General features: G+C 37.9%; 2 protein-coding genes across 7 annotated transcripts in view; one reads left to right on the top strand and one right to left on the bottom strand.

Annotated features, from left to right (window-relative positions):
* Positions 1-742: 742 nt before the first annotated feature.
* Positions 743-19209, bottom strand: LOC115281010 (zinc finger protein 585A). Of its 6 annotated transcripts, none has more exons than XM_029926198.1 (5): positions 19045-19209; positions 15471-15597; positions 6092-6218; positions 5742-5834; positions 743-4011 (listed from the first exon to the last, which is right to left on the bottom strand). In XM_029926198.1, exons 2-5 carry the CDS (start codon positions 15546-15548, stop codon positions 1676-1678), a joined length of 2634 nt encoding a protein of 877 aa, XP_029782058.1. In that variant the 5' UTR covers positions 15549-15597; positions 19045-19209; the 3' UTR covers positions 743-1675. The 6 variants fall into 6 exon arrangements, with proteins under 6 accessions (XP_029782058.1, XP_029782055.1, XP_029782057.1 ...); XM_029926195.1 differs by lacking the exon at positions 19045-19209 and adding an exon at positions 18591-18988; XM_029926197.1 differs by lacking the exon at positions 19045-19209 and adding an exon at positions 18620-18988.
* Positions 18647-19807, top strand: part of LOC115281026 (zinc finger protein 383) — a 67377-nt gene continuing 66216 nt past the window's right edge. The window contains exon 1 of the mRNA XM_029926271.1: positions 18647-19290. The gene's annotated coding sequence lies outside the window, so the exon portion shown is untranslated. The remainder of the gene's footprint in view (positions 19291-19807) is intronic.

The raw sequence follows: 19807 nt of genomic DNA, 5'->3' as shown, positions 1-19807 counted from the left end.
TGCAGGTGAGGGTCTGGGGTGGGGTACGATTGTGCATGCTGACGCAAAGTGAGCAGGCTCTTCTGCAATGAATTTGAAGCTGTGAACCACACAATCATGCAGGAGATCCTTAACACCAAGCATCTCTGTGGGATGTGCTCCACCTCAGTTTTCCCTTCTTGAAATTGGCTGGCATCAGGCCAAAAAATTTATGATAATGTTTTAGCCTTGGGACCAGGAAGGAGGCAGAGCCCAGGTAAAAACTGGAGCTGAAAAAGCATGGTGTTTTAGGCAAGTTGGTTCTTCCCATTGCAGCACTGTATGCTGCAATATAGAAAAGATCAAAGAAAAGTTGTGATAAGCAGGGTCAACATTCTGGTGTGCATTCATGGGATACCCGTTGTCAGGCACGGGTCAAGGTTCGCAGCGGTGAGCAAAACAGGGAAAAACTAGCATAAGACCCATAGACAAGTAAAATATGCAGGGGATCATGGCAATAAGTGCTACGAACAAGGATAAAGGATGGAGGGGAGAGTTGAAATTTTAAACCAGGTAGGAAAACACAGGGAAAGCCTCTATGAAGAGGTGCTGTTGGAAGATACGAAGGAGTTAATCACACAGATATGAGGAATCTTGTTCTTCAAAGAGGGTGCTGTAGATGCAAAGGCCCTGAGGCAGTACCTGAACTGATATGTTTGAGGCAAATGGGGAGAAAGTGTTTGTGGAAGCCATGGTATAAAGATGGACACAGAGAAGACATAAACAAATGCTGAGGTTTGTTTTAATATGAGTTTCTCATTTGTTATTATAAAAGTCAGGTCATTAAGGCAGGCACATGAACTGGAAAGAACTATGACAACAAAAGGGAGATGGTGATGAAAAGTTGACCAAAATGACCTGAAAATTCTTACTTCAGAAGCTTTCTTGCGGATAGCGGAGGTTCACAAAACACTATGTTCGGAGCTAAATGAGAAAATGGCAGTCAGCCGAAATTAATGTTTAGCACTAATGCAATTATGTGAGTGTCCAAAGATAATGTGCTAGGGACTCATGAAGGTCAAATACACTTTAGTGGTAGATGTTAAGGGGCGAGGGTTACAAGTCATGATGCTAGAGGATAATGGGTCAACATACATTCTAAGGTTTATGTCTGTATACCTAAAGAACTTTTCCACTAAGTTATCTCTTTCTTGATGGAAACACTCAGTGGGGGACTGGATACACACAACCATGTTAGATTTAACAGAAGAAAGAGAAAACACCCAAAACTCTTTTAGACAATGTGTTCTGCAGCAAACATCTTACAGAACTTAACGTCTGTCACTATCATATAGATTATGTTGCTCTACCATTCAACCTGTTGACACTCTACCTATTCTACAGTAAACAGGATTATCATTAACACAACTTAATATAACCTCTCCTATGCAGAAGCTGTTAACAGTGTTCCATCATATTTTTCACAAGAAGCCTTCTTCTAATCTATCAATTTTCCCAGTATGAATGCCTCAAGGTTTAATGAAGGTGGTGATAATGTGGGAAAGGCCCTCTTCATTCAGGGTCCTCTTCTGTACAGTGATGTGTGACACTTTGATGCAGTATTTGTACTTATGATAATATGCATATTTTTCTGTTAACAAATTCAATGATATACAATCAGACCTGATCTTACTAAGGTTTTCTCACACTGTCCTTCTCAAGTATGAATACTCTGATGGACATTGAGCACAGACTTCTGGACGAAGCCTTTCCCACAGACTACACACTTATAGGGTTTGTCTCCAGTGTGTGTTGTCTGATGTTTATTCAAATTCGACCTGTCTGTGAAAGCCTTCCCACACTCAGCACAAACATAAGGCTTTTCTCCTGTGTGAATTCGCTGATGCACTTGGAGTTGTGATTTCTTAGTGAAAGATTTGCCACAGTCACTGCATTCATAAGGTTTTTCTCCAGTGTGGATTCTATGATGTATGATCAACTCTGACTTCTGTCTGAAGGTCTTTCCACATTCAGAACAGATATAGGGCTTTTCTCCAGTATGGGTTTTCTGGTGTTTACTGAGATTTGACCTGCCACTAAAGGCTTTCCCACACACAGCACACACATAAGGTTTTTCTCCTGTGTGAATTGGTTGATGCACCAGGAGCTGAGATTTGGAGGTGAAGGATTTCCCACAATCACTGCATTCATAAGGTTTCTCTCCAGTATGAATTCTCTGATGTGTGATGAAGTTTGATTTCCGGATGAAAGCTCTACCACACTCACCACATACATAAGGTTTCTCTCCTGTATGAATTTTCTGATGCACAATGAGTATTGATTTCTGGTTGAAGGCTTTCCCACATTCATGGCATTCATACTGTCTTTCTCCAGTATGAATTTTCTGGTGTATATTGAGGTGTGACTTTTGGGTAAAGGCTTTTCCACAAGTACCACATTCATAAGGTTTCTCTCCAGTATGAATTCTCTGGTGTGTGATCAAGTCTGACCTTTGTGTAAAGGCCTTTCCACATTTAGGACATAGATAGGATTTCTCTCCTGTATGAGTTTTCTGATGTGTAATGAGGTTTGACCTGTTAGTGAATGCCTTCCCACATTTAGCGCACATATAAGGTTTCTCTCCTGTGTGAATTCGTTTATGTACATGGAGCTGTGATTTGGAGGTAAAGGATTTCCCACAGTGACCACATTTATAAGGTTTCTCTCCAGTATGAATTATTTGATGTGCAATCAAGTGAGCCTTCTGGATAAAGGCTAGTCCACATTTTATGCATACGTAAGACTTTTCTCCTGTATGAATTCTCTGATGCACTGTGAGTGCTGACTTCTGAGTAAAGGCTTTTCCACAATCACTGCATTCATAAGGTTTTTCCCCAGTATGAATCCTCTGATGTATAATCAGTTCTGACCTGTACGTAAAGGCCTTACCACATTCAGTACATATGGAAGATTTCTCTCTAATTTGAACCTTCTTATGTGTAATGAGGTTGGAACTATTGTTGAAGATCTTTCCATATTCAGCATATATAAAGGGTTTCATTCTTGTGTGAATTCTTTGATGTACCTGTAGCTGTGACTTAGAAATGAAGGACTTCCCACAGTTATTGCATTCATATGGTTTTTCTCCAGTATGAATTCTTCGGTGTGCAATCAAGTGTGTCTTCTGGATGAAGGCCTGTCCACATTCAATACATATATAGGATCTCTCGCCTGTGTGAATCTTCTGATGCATCTTGAGTGTAGACTTTTGTGTAAATGCTTTGCCACAATCACTGCATTCATGGTGTCTCTCTCCAGTATGAATTTTCTGGTGTATACTGAGATCGGAGTTATAAGAGAAGCCTTTTCCACATTCACTGCATTCATAAAGTTTTTCTCCAGTATGAATTCTCTGATGCCTTAAGAGAGAAGATACTTGGAAAAAAGCTTTTCCACATTCACTGCACTTATATGGCTTCTCTCTAGTATGGGTTCTCTGATGTGTAATGAATTCTGGCTTCTTTACAAAAGCCTTCCCACAGTCGATGCACACATAGAGCTTTTCTCCTGTATGAACTTTCAGATGTACCCTGAGCTGTGACTTCTGGGTGAAGATCTTTCCAAATTCAGCGCATCCATAAGATTTTTCCCCAGTATGAATTTTCTGATTTTGAGAGGGTGATTGTTTATAGCTGAGGATTTTTCCACATTGATTATGGTCCCATAACTTCTCCCCTGTTGGAGAACACTCAGGGTCAGTAGAGAAAGAAATTTTACCATATTCAGTAATCTTATTCATGTTCTTTGATGCACTGTTTCTATAATAACTGTGTAAATCTAAATTATCCTTCAAAGCATTTCCAAAGGAATCACCTTGATGGGCTCTTTTGGGGGAAAGAATGCTTTGGCTCACATGGATTATTTTTCTAATGTCCTTATAGTCATAATCTTTCTTTGTAATCAGTATTTTCTTGACAAAAGCAACATCTCTTAAAGATTTGTTTTCTCTTTGCTGATAGCTTTCTGTCTGGTCACCAATCTGCCATAATTCTTCTAGAATGAAATACAACAAAATATCACTTGTAGCATCACCTTCCTTCTCAATGTAGAAAAGTAGCATTTTCATGAATTCTCTGCTGTGAAGTTTGCAATCGAAACTCTCCTTCACAAAGGAGAATGATGTTTTAGCTGAAAGAACAGCTAGCAGAGGTTAGAGGGGAGGGACATATGGATCATCCAAGGTGAATACAGGGAAAAGGGTGAGGGTAACTCATTTGAGGAGGATGCTGGTAACAGTGGTGTTAGGAAACATTCTGGGATACAATCAAATGGTTAGAAGAAATAACCTTTATGAACATAATCCACCATGGACAGAAGTGGGAAAAGGCAAAACCCAGGATACTTAGCACAGTAACATTTATATAATAATACATACTCCAAGTCACTTTAAATTTTAAAAGAATATGCATGAATTAAAAAATGTTTCCATCACATAAAACAATTGCCTATGGTAAGAAGTGAGATAGGTGTAGGGAAACGAAAGAAATAGAAATAAATAAAATATAGAAGTCCCTTCCCTTATCTGAAGGAGACATGTTCCAAGACACTCAGTGGATGTCTGAATCCTCAGATAGTACCAAACCTGATATATTTTTTTATTCAGTGAAGAATATTTTAGCTTTTCACTTAAAGGAAGCTCTTTATGGTTTCTCTTTGGCATACCTCAACTGCCACCATCACTACTTTTGTGCTCTGGAGCCACTGTTAAGTAAATAAGGGTTACAGAAGCACTGCAATATCATGATAGTCAATCTGATAACCAAAATAGCTACTAAGTGACTAGTGAACAGGTAGTATATACAGTGAGGATATGCCAGACAAAGGAATGATTCAACTCCTGGGCAGGATGGAGTGGGATAGCACAGGATTTCACAATGCTACTCAGAAAGGCACACAATTTAAAACATGAATTGTTTATTTCTGGAATTTTTCATTTAATATTTTCAGACAATGGTTGACTATGGGTAACCAAAACCAAAGAAAGTGAAACTGCAGATAAGGGCCAACTAATGTCATAGAGAATCTTTACCCAGACTGTTAACGACAGTGTGTCCTGAATGAAGACCACAGTTAAACTCAAACTTCATCATGTGAAGTACAGAAATAAAGCAATCACAAAAATCAGGCAATGAGGCAGAGAGACCCCAGTTAGTATGACATCAACCAATATTGGAAGGAAACATCAGAAAAGTACTTCTAAAGGTTAAGTGACAATTACCCCCAAGTCATTAGTTAGGTGAAAAGCATGAGGAATAGGGAAATAAGAAATCTTATGTCAGTGCTTATGGAGAAAATAGGAAGAGAGCCTGGTTGTTGATAATATTCTGAAGCATCATCCCATAGTAGAAAAAAAGAAATGATAGAGGACTGCCAGGAATGGGAGTGTGACATATTAAGTTTGAAAGAAAGCAGATCCGTGAATGCCTGAAGGCATAAAGAATCATGGACAATGGGGAAGACAGAAAGAAAAAAAAATCCTTAATGAGGCAGATTGACATGTAATCCAGACTTCAAAAAGCCAAAGAAGGAGATGTTTAGAAATGATGAAAGCATTTAGTTATTTGAGAGGCCAATGGCAAGGGTCCTCAAGCAGTAGGGAAAAAAAAAAAAATTACAGCCTTTCAGAAGAGTTCCCTTGATCACATATAAAAGATGCCAGTCTTTTTCAAGACAGCTGAGATCTGGTCCCCCCTCTCCCTTCTGTCTGGGTCACTCTCACTCACCTGGACAGCTCTGATGTGGGCTCTCACCCTTCAATACCCATGGCTCCTTTCCTTGCTCCAACATGAAAACTTCTGGTTGGGGAACATCATACCCTGTTTATGAGAAATGATAAAGGACCAGATCCAGCTAATTGTGTTTCAAAATTCAAGCAATAGTCTTGTTCAATGAAGTTTTGTTTTTCAGGAACATAACCATGTATTTCTGAGAACAGAGTTTTATTCAGAATGCCTAAGGGGATAAAGAACCCTAGACAAATCAAGGTCAAAAACATGACATACTTCAGATGTCCCACAGCATTCAGCAACGGAGAACAGAAACACTCAGTGTGGATCCGAGTAACTGTGCTTACCCACTGAAAGCAGGTGACTGTAGGTCTCCAGCATCACATCCCGGTACAAGTTTCTCTGAGCAACGTCTAGATGCTGCCACTCCTCTCTGCTGAAATCTACAGCCACATCCCTGAAGGACACCGATCCCTGTTAAGAGCACATTCCTGTTCAATGTAAATAGTTTGGAGGATGGAGAGACTAGGAGTATGTAATGTGAGTTTTGTTGTTATTAATTCACTTCCTCTTTTGAAAAACCCACCTCCCATCTCCCTAACATTTTATTATGGAAAATTTTGAACATACAGAAAATTTAAAAGAATTTACAGAGTTAAAACCTGTTTCCTAACCACTTAGGATCTATCATTAACATTTTGCTCTATTTGTTTTATCATACATTTATCTGCCCTTTTATCATCAATCCATCTTATTTTTATGCAGTTCAGAGTAAAGTGTAGAAGTCAGTATTATTTCATCCTAAATATGTTCGAATGCAAATCATTAACTAGAGTACACTACTTACCTTTCTTAAGGTAAAATTTTCTCACAATGAAATCTACAAATCCACAATGAACATTTGAAGTTCTGATAAATGCATATACCTGTGTAATACAGGAACTTTTAAAAAAATGGCATTTAATTCAGGGTGCATGTTAAATATCTAGGTTTACACAACCATTTTGTGGGAGAAAGAAATCCAATAAAGAATTTCTGCTGTTTGTTCTATACTACAGTCAGTCAATTACTTGTTTTTCAAAACTGAAGATAGAAATAGGCTCTCTCTCAGATGATACAGTGATACAGTTTCTGAGCAATTTAGGACCAGCCATTACGCTAGTCCTGAGAACAAAGAAATGTATTATTTATGTTCCTAATCTTCTAGCAACTTAAAAGACCTAAGATTTAAAAGAAGGGAAAAAATAGACACAAGTTCACGAAAGTGTCAAAAAGTAAAATCTCTTATGTGGAACACAGTGAGGACCCAAGAAAGGAAAAAGTATATTTGACATGGGGCAGTAAATTTTTATTAGTTGAATTTAAGGTGAAAGATAAGTGTAATACAGAATGAGGGGTAAGGGAGATCCCTTCCCAGAGAAGACAGAAGCAAAGGCAAGGAGATAGGAAAATACACAAGGAGTTTGGGAAATACACATAGCTCTATATAATGGAGAGAAGTCTGCAAAAAGTGGTTATGGAAAAAACAGCCTGATCATAAAACAAGGACTTTTTTTTTTTTTTTTACTTTTAGTAAAGGTAATTAAGGTAATCAGATTAATGTGAATTTTTTCCATAGAAGATCCCTATTGCAGGATAACTAACCAATTAAATGATGAAGGAAAGTTTTTTAGAGAACAATTCTAGCAAATAAATGAAGAAGTCAGGATAGAATTAGAATATTATAATTTTGTAATTCCTAATGAAATAATAAATTTATTCAGTAATCATTAATAGTTGCTTAGCTGTTTCAGATGAAAGGCTGAAGAGAAGTTTACAATGGATGGGCCAGCTAATAACATCTACATTCAATGATATATTTTAATATCACAAGAAAAGAGATAACCAAATACTAATGTGCCTCCTGACATGATATTGTAACTGACTTCATTATACCATCAAGTATTCTTAACAAAGAAAAAGAAAACTCCAACCTGAATCTCATTAAACCTCTAGATCTAACAAATAATTCACAAAGTGAAAGTAAGAGAAACATATTGAACAATATTAAGACTGAAATGTCAGCTAAATTCAGAAGGCAGCAAATGACCCATTTCTCCAAAAACACAAATTATAAGGGCACTTCGGTGGCTCAGTTGGTTAAGTGTCCAACTCTTGATTTTGGCTCAGATCATATTGCAGTTCATGGGCTCGAGCCCCACACTGGGCTCTGCACTGACACCACAAAGCCTGCTTGGGATTCTCTGTTTCTCCCTCTCTCTCTATCAAAATAAATAAGTAAACTGTAAAAAATAAATAAATTATAACAGAAAAAATAATAGAAGGGAAGATTTTTTTTTTTATTAAAAGAAACTTCAGAGTCATATTAACCAAATGCAACTTATAGACCTTGTTTGGCCCTTCATTAAAACAAACCAACATTAAAAAGATATTTATGACAACTTAAAAAAACTCAAACAATACAGGTATTAGATGATGTCTAGGAATTATTGCTGTTTTAGATATGAAAATGGCTTAGTGGTTATGTTAAACAAAAAGAAGAAAAAGAATTCTCATCTCTTAAAGACACATGTCAAAGAATTTACAGATAAGATATGATGTTGGGATTTGCTTTAAAATAATCCAACAGCTTAGGGAGGGGGAGGGTGGTTTTAGATGGAATTAAAATGTCAGAATATTGATAACTAATAAAGCTAGGTGGTAGGCACAAGAAATACAAGGGTTCCTGATAGTATTCTCTCGACTTTTGTATACATCTACTTTTTTTTTTCCCATAATAAAATGTTTTTTAAAAACATGATCCTCCAGGGGTGCTTGGGTTGCTGAGTCGGTTAAGTGTCTGCCTTCAGCTCATGTCATGATCTCACAGATAGTGGGTTCGAGCCCCGCATCAGGCTCTGTGCTGACAGCTCAGAGCCTGGAGCCTGCTTCAGATTCTGTGTCTCCCTCTCTCTCTGCCCCTCCCCTGCTCACATTCTGTCTCTCTCTCTCTCGAAGATAAATAAACATTAAAAAAAACTTTTAAAAAGCCACGATCCTCCATATTAAAAAAATTTCATCTGTAAATGCATAATTGAAGGAATGGCTATTTCTACCTAAACTTACGAATGTTTTAAAAAAGGATTATTGAGACCTGAATACCCACACTCTGCAGTTTATAGAAACAGTACACAGAAAATAATCAATGATATATAAGAAACAAACAATAGGAGCTAATCAATATTTATAGAATATTCCAACTAACAAGAGTGGAGTACACATTCTTTTCAAACACCCACAGAACCATGACCAAGAGAGACCATAACCTACGCTGTGAAACAAACGTCAACAAATTTAAAGAATTAAAATAACACATAGCATCTTTGACCATATGGAATCAAACTAACAATAACAAAGACAAAAAAAAATCTGCAAAGGAATTACACTACAAAATAGTAACAAAAGCTATATAGAAAGCCACAAAATATTTGGAAATGAAGTAACACATTTCTAAATAACCTATAAATCACAGAGAAATTCTCAAAACAAATTTAAAAAATACACAGAACCAAAAGAAAGTGAAAATATATAAAAATCTGTGGGATGCAGATAAACCAGTGCTGGGGAAGTTTATAGCATTAAATGTTTACATTAGAAAAGTAGAGACAATCCAATTTTAAAAATGGGCAGAGGATTTGAATAGACATTATTCCAAAGACATATAGAAGGCCAAAAGGAGCTCACATCACTAATCATCAGGGAAATGCATATCAAAACCACAATGAGATCCTTACACCCGTTAGAATGACTATTATCAAAAAAACGAAACAAAAAATAAGAAATAACAAGTACTGATGAGAATGTGGAGAAAAGGGAATCCTTGTGCACTGTAGGTAAAAATGCAAATTGGTGCGACCACTATAGAAAACAGTATGGAGGTTCCTCAAAAAATTAAACCCAGAACTATCATACGATCCAGCAATTCCATATCTGGTTATTTATCCAAAGGAAATGAAAACAAACTCAAAAAGATGTATGCACCCCTCCATGTTTACTACAGCATTATTGATAATAGCCAAGACATGGAAGCAACCTGTGTCCACCAGTGGATGAATGGATAAAGAAAAAATGTGGTTTTATATATGTACAATGGGACATTATTTGGCCATAACAAAAGGAGTCTTGCCATTTGCAACAGCATGGATGGGCCTTGAGGATACTAAGCTAAGAGAGAGAAGTCAGAAAGAGAAGAACAATTACCATATGATCTCATTTATATGTGACTCTCAAAACAAAAAACCTAAAGTCACAGATACATAGAACAGATTGGTAGTTACCAGATGATGAGGAAAGGGTAGTGGGCAAAATGGGTGAAGGCAGTCGAAAGGTAAACTTTCAGTTATAAGATATAATATGTCATGGGGCTATAATGTTACAGCATGGTGACACAGTTAGTAATACTGTAATGTACACTGCAAGCTGCTAAGAGTAAATCTTAAAAGTTTTCATCACACACAGAGACAAAACTGTAACTATGTGCAGTAACGAAAGTTAACTACACTTACTGTGGTGATCATTTCACAACATATACGAACATCATATTAGGTTATATACCTGAAACTAATATGTTTTATGTCAAGCATGTATCAAATAAAAAAAAAGGAAAGGGGAAAATTGTTAAATCAGTAATCTGAATTCCTACCTTAAGAAACTACAAAAAGAAGAGCAAAATAGACTCAAAGCAAGAAGAAAGAAAATAATAAAGAGCAGGCATCAATAAAATTAAAAACAAAAAATTTTAAAACACAGGAAAAAAATCAATAAAACACAATGCAAGTATTTGAAAAAAATTAATAAGATTGATAAGCTTTGTTGACTGAGGGGTTAGTCAACAGACTGGCAAAGATAAAAACAAGATACAAATCACCAATGTCAGTAATGAAATAAGTAGTATTGGGGCACCTGGGTGACTCAGTCAATTAAGGATCTGACTCTTGATTTCAGCTCAGGTCACGATCTTGCAGTTTGTGAAATAGAGCCTCAAGTTGGGCTCCATGCTGTCAGCTTGGAGCCTGTTTGGGATGCTCTTTCTCCCTCTCTCCCTCCCCCTCCCCCACTTGCATGAACGCTCTCTTTCTCTCTCAAAATAAATGAAATCTTAAAAAAACAAAGAGGAAAAATACTACAGATCCAGCTGCCATTTAAAGGCATCTACAAATCACTTCTCAGCCTCTTGGCTAAGATCAAGTGTAAAGGGAAATATAGAGAATACAAAAACTCAATGCTAATAAATCCAAAAACTTAGAAGAAATGTATCACTTCTTCAAAAACCACAAACTAACAAAACTCAACTCTTATGGAACAGAAAAGATGATGATCCTATAACCATTAAATTAAATTTTTAATTTAAAGCTCCTAAATAAAAGAAATCTCCAGGCCCAGAATGCTTTATTAGAGAATTCAACTAAATATTTAAAGAAGAGTTAGCCTTACTTTTACAGTCTTATCCAGAAAACAAAAGAGAATCCTTCCCAACTAATTTTGTGGGGCCAGCATTACACTGATATCAAAATTAGACAGACAGTACAAAAAAGAAAACTACAGATCACTATCTCTCATGAACTTAGATACAAACATCCTCAAAAAAATTAACAAATTACAACCAGTAATGAAAAAAAAAGAATCACATACCACCACTGTACTGTTTCACAATGTCCTTTGAGGATCTATAATAGTTTCAAAATAAATAAAAACTTAAAGAAAGTGTATTCTTAGAACATTTTGGAATAGACAAGAGTGGAAAATAAGTCATAAAACCCACTGTATAATTCATGTGCGAGAATATGAATTTCTTACTTAACTTAAGGCTGGAGTAGTAAAGCCATAGAAGGAAATAATATGAAAGAGACAAAATTGATAGGTGAGAAAAAGGGACTCAAATAATTATCAGTTATTAGTTCCATCCAACTGTAGATTTTGGTGTCACAGATGGACTTAAGGATTAGGGGAGGAGGTTAAGGAAGAAGACAAGAAATAATGATTTAAATTTTGTATGTATTGAAATTTAGGTAATAAGACATATATAAGGGTGCATACTAAGTATGCTGAATAGAGAGCTAGTTGAAGATGAAGATTCGGGAGTTTTATGTACAGAGCAGGCCACCTGATTCAGGGGAGGGAATGAGCATAGAGGAAAGAGAAAGTAGCTCTCTCTCTTTGGAAAGTACATCTGCGATATTCGTGGCTTTTAATGACCAAAATTACGGTATTTGAAAGCTATCTTTTTATTTCTTCATTTAATTGTGTTCACAGATTATAGTCTGCTTCTTTATGATGTGTTGTTTATGGGGCTTAAGACACTGTTATTTCTTTGAAAATGTTCCCTATATATTTGCAAAAAATACATGTGCTCCAATTTCTCTCTTTCACATACTGGCATAGTCATACCCTACATACACCAAAACCCCAGCCCCCAAACCCAACGTCATCAGAATTTAATGGGGAATGAAGAAGATGTCATATTAGTAGCTTTGACTCCTTACCAAATGAGCTTCTTATAAACAGTTTGTCCAGGAAAAAATCTCCTCATTCAAAGATAATAATAAACATCTCCTGATGTACAAAGATACTATAAGTAAAAAGAATGAGAGAAAAAAAAGAAGAAATTAAAAAGAACATGCTAGAAATAAATTGTCACATGACAGAAGAAAACACATTCACCATGATTTCAAGGAATTCACTAAAACAAAAACCTACCTAACATAAATAGGAATCTAAGAGTCCAAGGAAGAAATAATGGAAAATCAGGCTAAAGCAAATTGTTATTCAAATTTTTGAAAAATAAATTGGCAGCACTCTGTAAAGAAGTGAAAAAGAAAAAGCAACACAAAAATGGAGGTCTCTCTGAAAGCAATAAAACACCATGTGAAAACACAAAAAGCAACAAGGATACGATTAGGACAAGTAAGCAATATGAAACTTTTAGAGGAAAATAGAAAAAACATATAGTTTAATAAAAACATCTAACAAAAGAATACTTAAAGTTGAAACAGAACTTTTATCACTTTTCACAGTATAAATTTATTAGATATTGTCTAAAGAGAAAATATTTTTTAAAATATTTTATTTATTTTTGAGAGAGTGAGAGAGAGACAGAATGAGCAGGGGGGGTCAGAGAGAGGGGGAGACACAGAATCCAAAGACAGGCTCCAGGCTCTGAGCTGTCAGCACAGAGCCCAATGCGGGGCTCGAATCCACAAACCGTGAGATCACGACCTGAGCCAAAGTCGGATGCTTAACCTACTGAGCCACCCAGGCATCCCTAAAGAGACAAGATTTAATTCAAGAAGTTAACATGTCAAAGATCACACTAAAAGAACCAACCATACAAAAAAGAAACCAAACCTTCCAAATTACTGGAAGGGACAAAAAAAAAAGCAAGAATATAGGGTCTAACGTGAAAGAGTATCTTTACCAAAAGTGTACATAAAATATATCTTTTCCAAATGCTATACAAAAAAAGTTCACAAGGACTCTGAGAACAGTAAAAGGATGAGCAAAAGATATATCTGGAAAGAAACAAGAGCCTGCAATCAGGGCTGAAATATTAAACATAGGAGGAAAATATGAAATATAACAAGGACATAATCCAAAATTAATTTCGAATGTCACTGCACCAAATTTCAGAGCATCAAAATTCATTCACAGAAACTACAGATAAATATAGACAGAAATATATTTATGGTGGGAACTTAGTATGTTTCCATTCCAACAGATAAAGTAAAAACCTCATAACTACATAAGAGAGCTAACTGGTAAGCAAATTCTGTATCTTGAAACAGTCTTTTCAGGCGCCTAACATTCAGAAGTGTTAAACATAAAATGTACACACACATACACACACTTTACACAAAACTTAACATTCCAAGAAGCAGAATAAAATCAGTTCAAATAAATCTCTCCAAAGCTGCAATCCTAATTTTATTAAACATAGAATTACTTAACTAAATATCTTAATACCTAAAAGTGAAAATGTGGTAACCAGTAATTAAAAATTTGGTAGAAATTTTATTATGTTCCTAGAAAATCATTCATTTCATTTAGATTTTTAAATTTGTTTGCATTAGACAAATTATTTTTCTAAATATTTTCTAAATATTTCTAAGATATTTTACAATTTTCTTCGATTTGGAGTTGACTTCCAAATGAGAAAGTAGTGTCTGCCTCACGTGTCCCTATGATAAGGCCTATTTGGCTACTGTTTTCATGTATTCTTGTATTCAGTTAATTAATACATTTGACTTCTGAATCTATGTTCATAATTTCCAGGTTTTTTCCTGTCCTTGACTGGTTTGGGCATCAAGTTTAACACAGTAAACTAAATAACACAAATACTACAAACAAGGCTGGAAGTAATTTTAGATACCATCTTTATCTAAACTTTGGCATATAGGTCAAGTGTAAATCCATATGAAGTTTACCACAATTTTTGCCTGTGTTTGATAAACATTTTAATTTCTTGAAGAGCTTCTGAACCATTTGTATTCACCAAATTTGACATTTATTTTTTGTAAAGCTATATTCCTTTTGTTTATATGATTTTGTATAATATTCATTCACAATTGTTTTAAACTTTTTTTTACGGTTTTGATAAAGCATTAACTGTCTCTGCTGTTTTGTTACATAAAGTGTATCTTTACTCTCTGTTCTTGATCATCAGCGTGTGGAAGCCACTGATACTTCTGTCAGACATCTTCATCAACTAGTTTTGTTCTCCATGTGACTAATTTCTTCCCTTATCTTTTGTCCAGTACTCATTGTTACTTTATATTTATTGAGTTCTTTTTCCAACTTCTTCAGTTTTAAGTGTTACTCATACCTTAGGTCTTTTTTCCCCCCAAACTTGAAGGATTCCTTAAAAAAGGAATTTATATCTATACTTTTCCTCTCTATCTATAGTTTAGCTTCACCACAAACTTTAAAATATTGTTCTTTATTTAACTGAGATTCAACTCAAAGAATTTTCTAAGACTATGATTTTTCCTTTAAAGAATATATTTATATAGAAAAAAATGTTGAAAATTTTCACATATGAGGGTTTCTTTTGCTAGCCTTTTACTTTTTTAAAATTGTGGTAAAATATACATAATAAAATTTATCATTTTAAAATGTATAGTTCAGTGATATTCAGTCTATTCCTAATGCCGTGCAAAAGTCTTTTACTTCCTATTTCTAACTTAATGCTCTTGGTTAGAGAATAAAATCAATATTATAGCAAACTATAGAAATATAGTTTCATATTTTTTATCTGCTAGGATTAAAAGTTTTTGGAAGTAGCTCATAAAACTGATCAACAAAGAACCAACATCTAAAAAATAAATTTCACAAAGAGAATGGAGAAATATTTAGGTGGGGAGAAGCCGTTTAAGAAGAAATATATAAATAGTTTCAACTTTGACCCCAAAATGATTTCTAATCAGGAAGCTTATCCTCAGCCAAAAGGCCAATATAACATGAGGACAAAATAAAAGACAGTTTTTGACATTTCACCTCTCCACTATTACATAGTTGGCCTCTAGGTGTGGAGACAATACCCATGTGTAACCCATTCTTGGCAGAAAGATCAAGATTTGCTTTAGGGCAGTAAGAGAGTCTGGCTGCTTCCTGTGGCCCGTCCGTCACTGGTGACGTATCAGAGGGATCTACTCCCAGGATGAATTCCTTCTCCCCGAGATTCTTCCTCCTCACCTCATATGAACTGTCATGGTCCTCTGGAACCAGGATCAGGGATTTCTGGGAAGAGGTCTGATTAGCTGACATCGTCATGGTAGGTCTCAAAGTTTATTCTCTCAGGAGCCTAAAGCTTGGCAGACATCTGTAAATCCAAGCAGAGTTGCTGGGGGGAGGCAGGCTGGAGTATGCAGAAGATCTAACCCAGGGCTCCCCAGAGACAACAAGAAACCTAGAATGACAATGTCCACATGGTCACATACTCAATATTCATCACATAAACATTTCCTGCAAACACCAAGGCACCAAGGTGAAGTTCTCTGAACTAGACACACAGAAGAGAGGCTCTCAAAATTGAAAGTGGATTCAAAACACTTCGAGGACTTATTAAAATACAGGAAAAACCCTCCATCTCGTTCCCAGTTTCTGATTCAATAGGCCTCGGGTGGCAGCCTTCTTAGTCCAGTCAGGCGGCTATAATAAAATACCACAGAATGGGGACCCTATAAACAACAGATATTTACTGATCACGATTCTGGAGGCTGGAAAGTCCAAGATCAGGATGACAGTATGGTCACATCTTAGTGAGAGACCTCACTAAAGGTTCATAGCCAGCACCTTCTGTGTGGGATTTATTTTATAACAGCACTAATCCCATTTACGAGCAGTCCACCTTCAGAAGCTAATCAGTTCCCAAAGATCTCACCTCCTAATATAGTATTTCTGGATTTCAACATATAAATTTGGGGGGGGGCACAAACATTCAGACCATAGCAGGGCCCAAGAATTTGCACTTTGAAGTAGTGCCCAGGTCGTGTTGATGTTGCTGGTCCAGGGACCGCACTTTGAGAACTAGTGCTGTGGAGAACATAGAGTCCAACAAAACCCGTGATGAGTACTGGTCAGTAAGATACGGAGTAATTTTCCATAAGATTTGAGCTGCAGCTCTGCTAACTTTCAGCTATGAGAATATGAACAGGTTAATTCCGTTTTAATTTCAAAAATGAGGATGAAAGTACCTATTTCAAGAGTTATAAAAATTAAGGGTGCCGAGGTGGCTCAGTTAGTTAAGCGTTCGACACTTGACTTCAGCTCTGGTTATTATCTCATGGTTGGTGAAATCAGCTCAGTGTCAGGCTCTGCACCCACAACATACAGCCTGCTTGGGATTCTCTGTCCCTCTCTCTCTCTTTCCCCCTCCCCTACTCGCTCTCTTTCTCAAAATAAATAAACTTTTTCTTAAAGTTATAAAAATTAGGGTTGTCAGGGCAACTCAGTCAGCGGAGCATCAGACTTTGGCTCAGGTCATGATCTCACAGTTCGTGAGTTTGAGCCCCATGTCGGGCTCTGTGCTGACAGCTCAGAGCCTGGAGCCTGCTTCGGATTCTGTGTCTCCCTCCCTCTCTCTGCCCCTCCCTAGCTCATGCTCTATCTTTCTCTCTCCCTTGAAATAAATAATCATTACAAATTTTTTAAAAATCAATTAAAAATAAATAAAGTTATAAGAATTAAATGAGATGATGCTCGTAAAGTATTCAACATCTCCCTGGCACACAAGAAGCATACAATAAATATAAGCAATTACCATTCTCTTTTAGATATTAAAACTTAAATATAAAAACAATAATCAAAAGAGATAACAAGAGCTCACACAATATTGACTTATGCATGTAGCGAAAACAGCACTTAACTGAGTGCGCACAGCACATTCATTGTGTAAATGACACTGATATAATAGACCATCCACCTAGAAACAACAAAGTAGGTCTCCATCACACACTATATATTAGACTGAATTCCAGCAGAACTAAACACGTAAGTATTTGTATTAAAAAAATACTGAAATAAATTTTAATAGTATATGTTTGTATCGAATTGTGTGGGGTGGGAGGAATCTTTTAGTTCACATGTGAGAAAACCCAGATGCTGTAAAAGAAAACAACAGATATTTTTGGTTAGATGGTATTTCCTAATTACATGTTAAAACATACTTTAAAAATAAAAATGAAGGGGCGCCTGGGTGGCTCAGTCGGTTGAGCATCTGACTTCGGCTCAGGTCATGATCTCACGGTTTGTGAGTTTGAGCCCAGCCTCGGGCTCGCCGCTGTCAGCACAGAGCCCGCCTCGGATCCTCTGTCCCGGTTCTCTCTGCCCCGCCCCTCCTCAAGCGCATGCGCACGCGCGCTCTCTCAAAAATAAATAAGCATTTAAAAAATATGTGAACTTTAAAAAATGAAAAAAATCCACATTTTTTTTAAACTATGAAAAGAGGTTATTTCTAAATTTAAAAAAAATCTAGCAATCAATATGAGGGGGAAAAAGCCCTGGGGGGAAAAAACGGAACAGAGAGGATTTGAAAATTCACAGAAAGGAAGCTTAAATGGTGAGTAACCAATAAGATGCCAATTTTACTAATAAGAAAATGCATTAAAGCAATTATATGTAATTTCTCCTTAGGATAGTAAAAACTTATTTTTAAAAAATCCAGTGCTGGAAATTGGGGAAATGACGCCTTTTATAAATTACCGGTAAGAGCCTGAATTGTTATTGTGTGTTTTGAGTTATTTGGTCATATCTATTATTATCAATAAACAACCAAAGCTAACAATAGTTTCAAGTATACAGAGCAGAAGCTGACAGCAGAAAGGACAAGTGGACGTATCACCTGTCCCGCGAGGTTACCTTTCTCTGTAATTAAGGAAACAAGACAAACTTGAGACTATGAAACAACACAATAGGGAACACACACAGATGTGACACTTCTGCAAACGGACCATGAACTAGACCGTAACGCAATTTTTAAAATCAAGTTTTACCCAGAGGCACTGAACTAGAGAATGCACTCTTAAGTAACTCATGATCGGGAAAAAAAAAATAACTAAAATTAAAGGAAAAAACAGTATACTTAGATTTGAACAATAGAATGCTACACACCACAGCTTCTGAATGTTTAGAAGCGAGCTCACCACAGACCTCCCCGACCTCCCAGGACTGAGCCCCCAGCTCGGTCACTGACCACAAACTCCCATCGCTGAGCCAAGACATCCCACACTCATCTCAACGGACGCCACAGACCCAGAGACCACACTCACTCACTCTACGGACGGCACACTCATCCCCGGTCCCCGAATCCCTCACCACGGTATTGGGGGTTCTCCCTCAGAGACCTCTCGGAAATGAACTGCGGCGAAGCTCCAGACACCAGCGGCGAAAAAGCCTCCGAGGACCGCTTCCGCTTCCGGCTTGACCTCCGGCACCTCCGCTCCCCGACGGTCGCTGTCGCTCAGGCTCCGTTACCTTGAAAGCCGCATTTGCCAATAGCCGGCGCGGCGCGGTTTCCGTAGGAGACGCTGTCGGGCCGAGTACACGGCCCCGCCCGACAGTGGCTCCGAGTGCGAGCCGCCATCTTGCAGGCGCGTCCACTCCGGGCGGCGGAGGAAGGGGCCTCCCGCGGGCTTTCGCGGAGCCGAGGCGCCGGTCGCGGTAGCCTCCTGGGAGCAAGGAGGTGTGCGCTCCCGTGGCTGGGGCTGTGTTGTATTTAGAAAAGCCTGTTTGCCTTTCGGGATACGCCGCTCGGCTGAGAGTTAATTACCTGCCGGGAGAACCCCCCGGGGATGAGGGGAGCCAGGGAGGGAAAAGCACCAAATCACTAAGGCCCGAGGGCCGACGTCCTCCACGCTACGGCTGAATCCGGGGAGAAATCATCCGCGGCCGAGGGGGGAAGGGAGGACAGCACCGTCTGCCTTTTGGAGACGCCCTCGGGGACCACGTGGAGCCCGTTCCCGGGCGACACCGCCGGCAAAAGAGATGTCAGAATGGGCAGTCCGCTGCTGGAGGGGTAGGTTAGCCTTTGGGGGGGGGGGACCCCTGGGGGTATGAGGTGCTGGTCGGTGTGGTCTAGTTCTCTCCGCAGGGATGCCCCCCGGGCAAGACGGCACCGTCCGAAGGGCTGGTGGGGGAAATGGAGCTTGCATCCTCACTAGTTTCCGTTCGTAGGCACCAATTACAAAAATTATAATAGTAAAATCTTAATATAGTCAACGTGTGACAAAAAGCACCTAAGGAAAACTGTCATTTTTGTTTTGTTTCTTTGTACATTAAAATCTAAGTAATAACAACGTCCTTAGTATGTAAATGGAGCCTAACGTCCAGGGGTTGCTTATGAGTGGGGGGCGGGGGGGGGGTCGTAAAGACACAAGTCCTTTCTCCTGGCAAACTCCTAAACGTTCTCTAAAACCCAGCTAAATATCGCCTCTTCCCGGAAGTGCTGAGCGTGGTAGGAGGTTCTGGGACCTACGGAACGCGGTCACAGGGGTGGGAAGAGCGTTTTGAGGCTCTGATGTGAGCATGCTGGG

This window comes from Suricata suricatta, chromosome 16 (genome assembly GCF_006229205.1).
Source record: "Suricata suricatta isolate VVHF042 chromosome 16, meerkat_22Aug2017_6uvM2_HiC, whole genome shotgun sequence".
NCBI lineage: Eukaryota > Metazoa > Chordata > Mammalia > Carnivora > Herpestidae > Suricata > Suricata suricatta.
Note: the sequence above shows the minus strand (reverse complement) of the source record. Positions and strands in the feature narration are given on the sequence as shown.

Coding starts and splice junctions, on each gene's coding strand:
- LOC115281010 (XM_029926198.1), bottom strand. CDS start 15,548: ATGACGATGTCAGCTAATCAGACCTCTTCCCAGAAATCCCTGATCCTG. Junction 5,835..6,091: donor CAGTCACCTGCTTTCAGTGG/GTAAGCACAGTT, acceptor TCTCATAAACAG/GGTATGATGTTCCCCAACCA. Junction 4,012..5,741: donor CCCACATCAGAGCTGTCCAG/GTGAGTGAGAGT, acceptor ATTTCATTCTAG/AAGAATTATGGCAGATTGGT.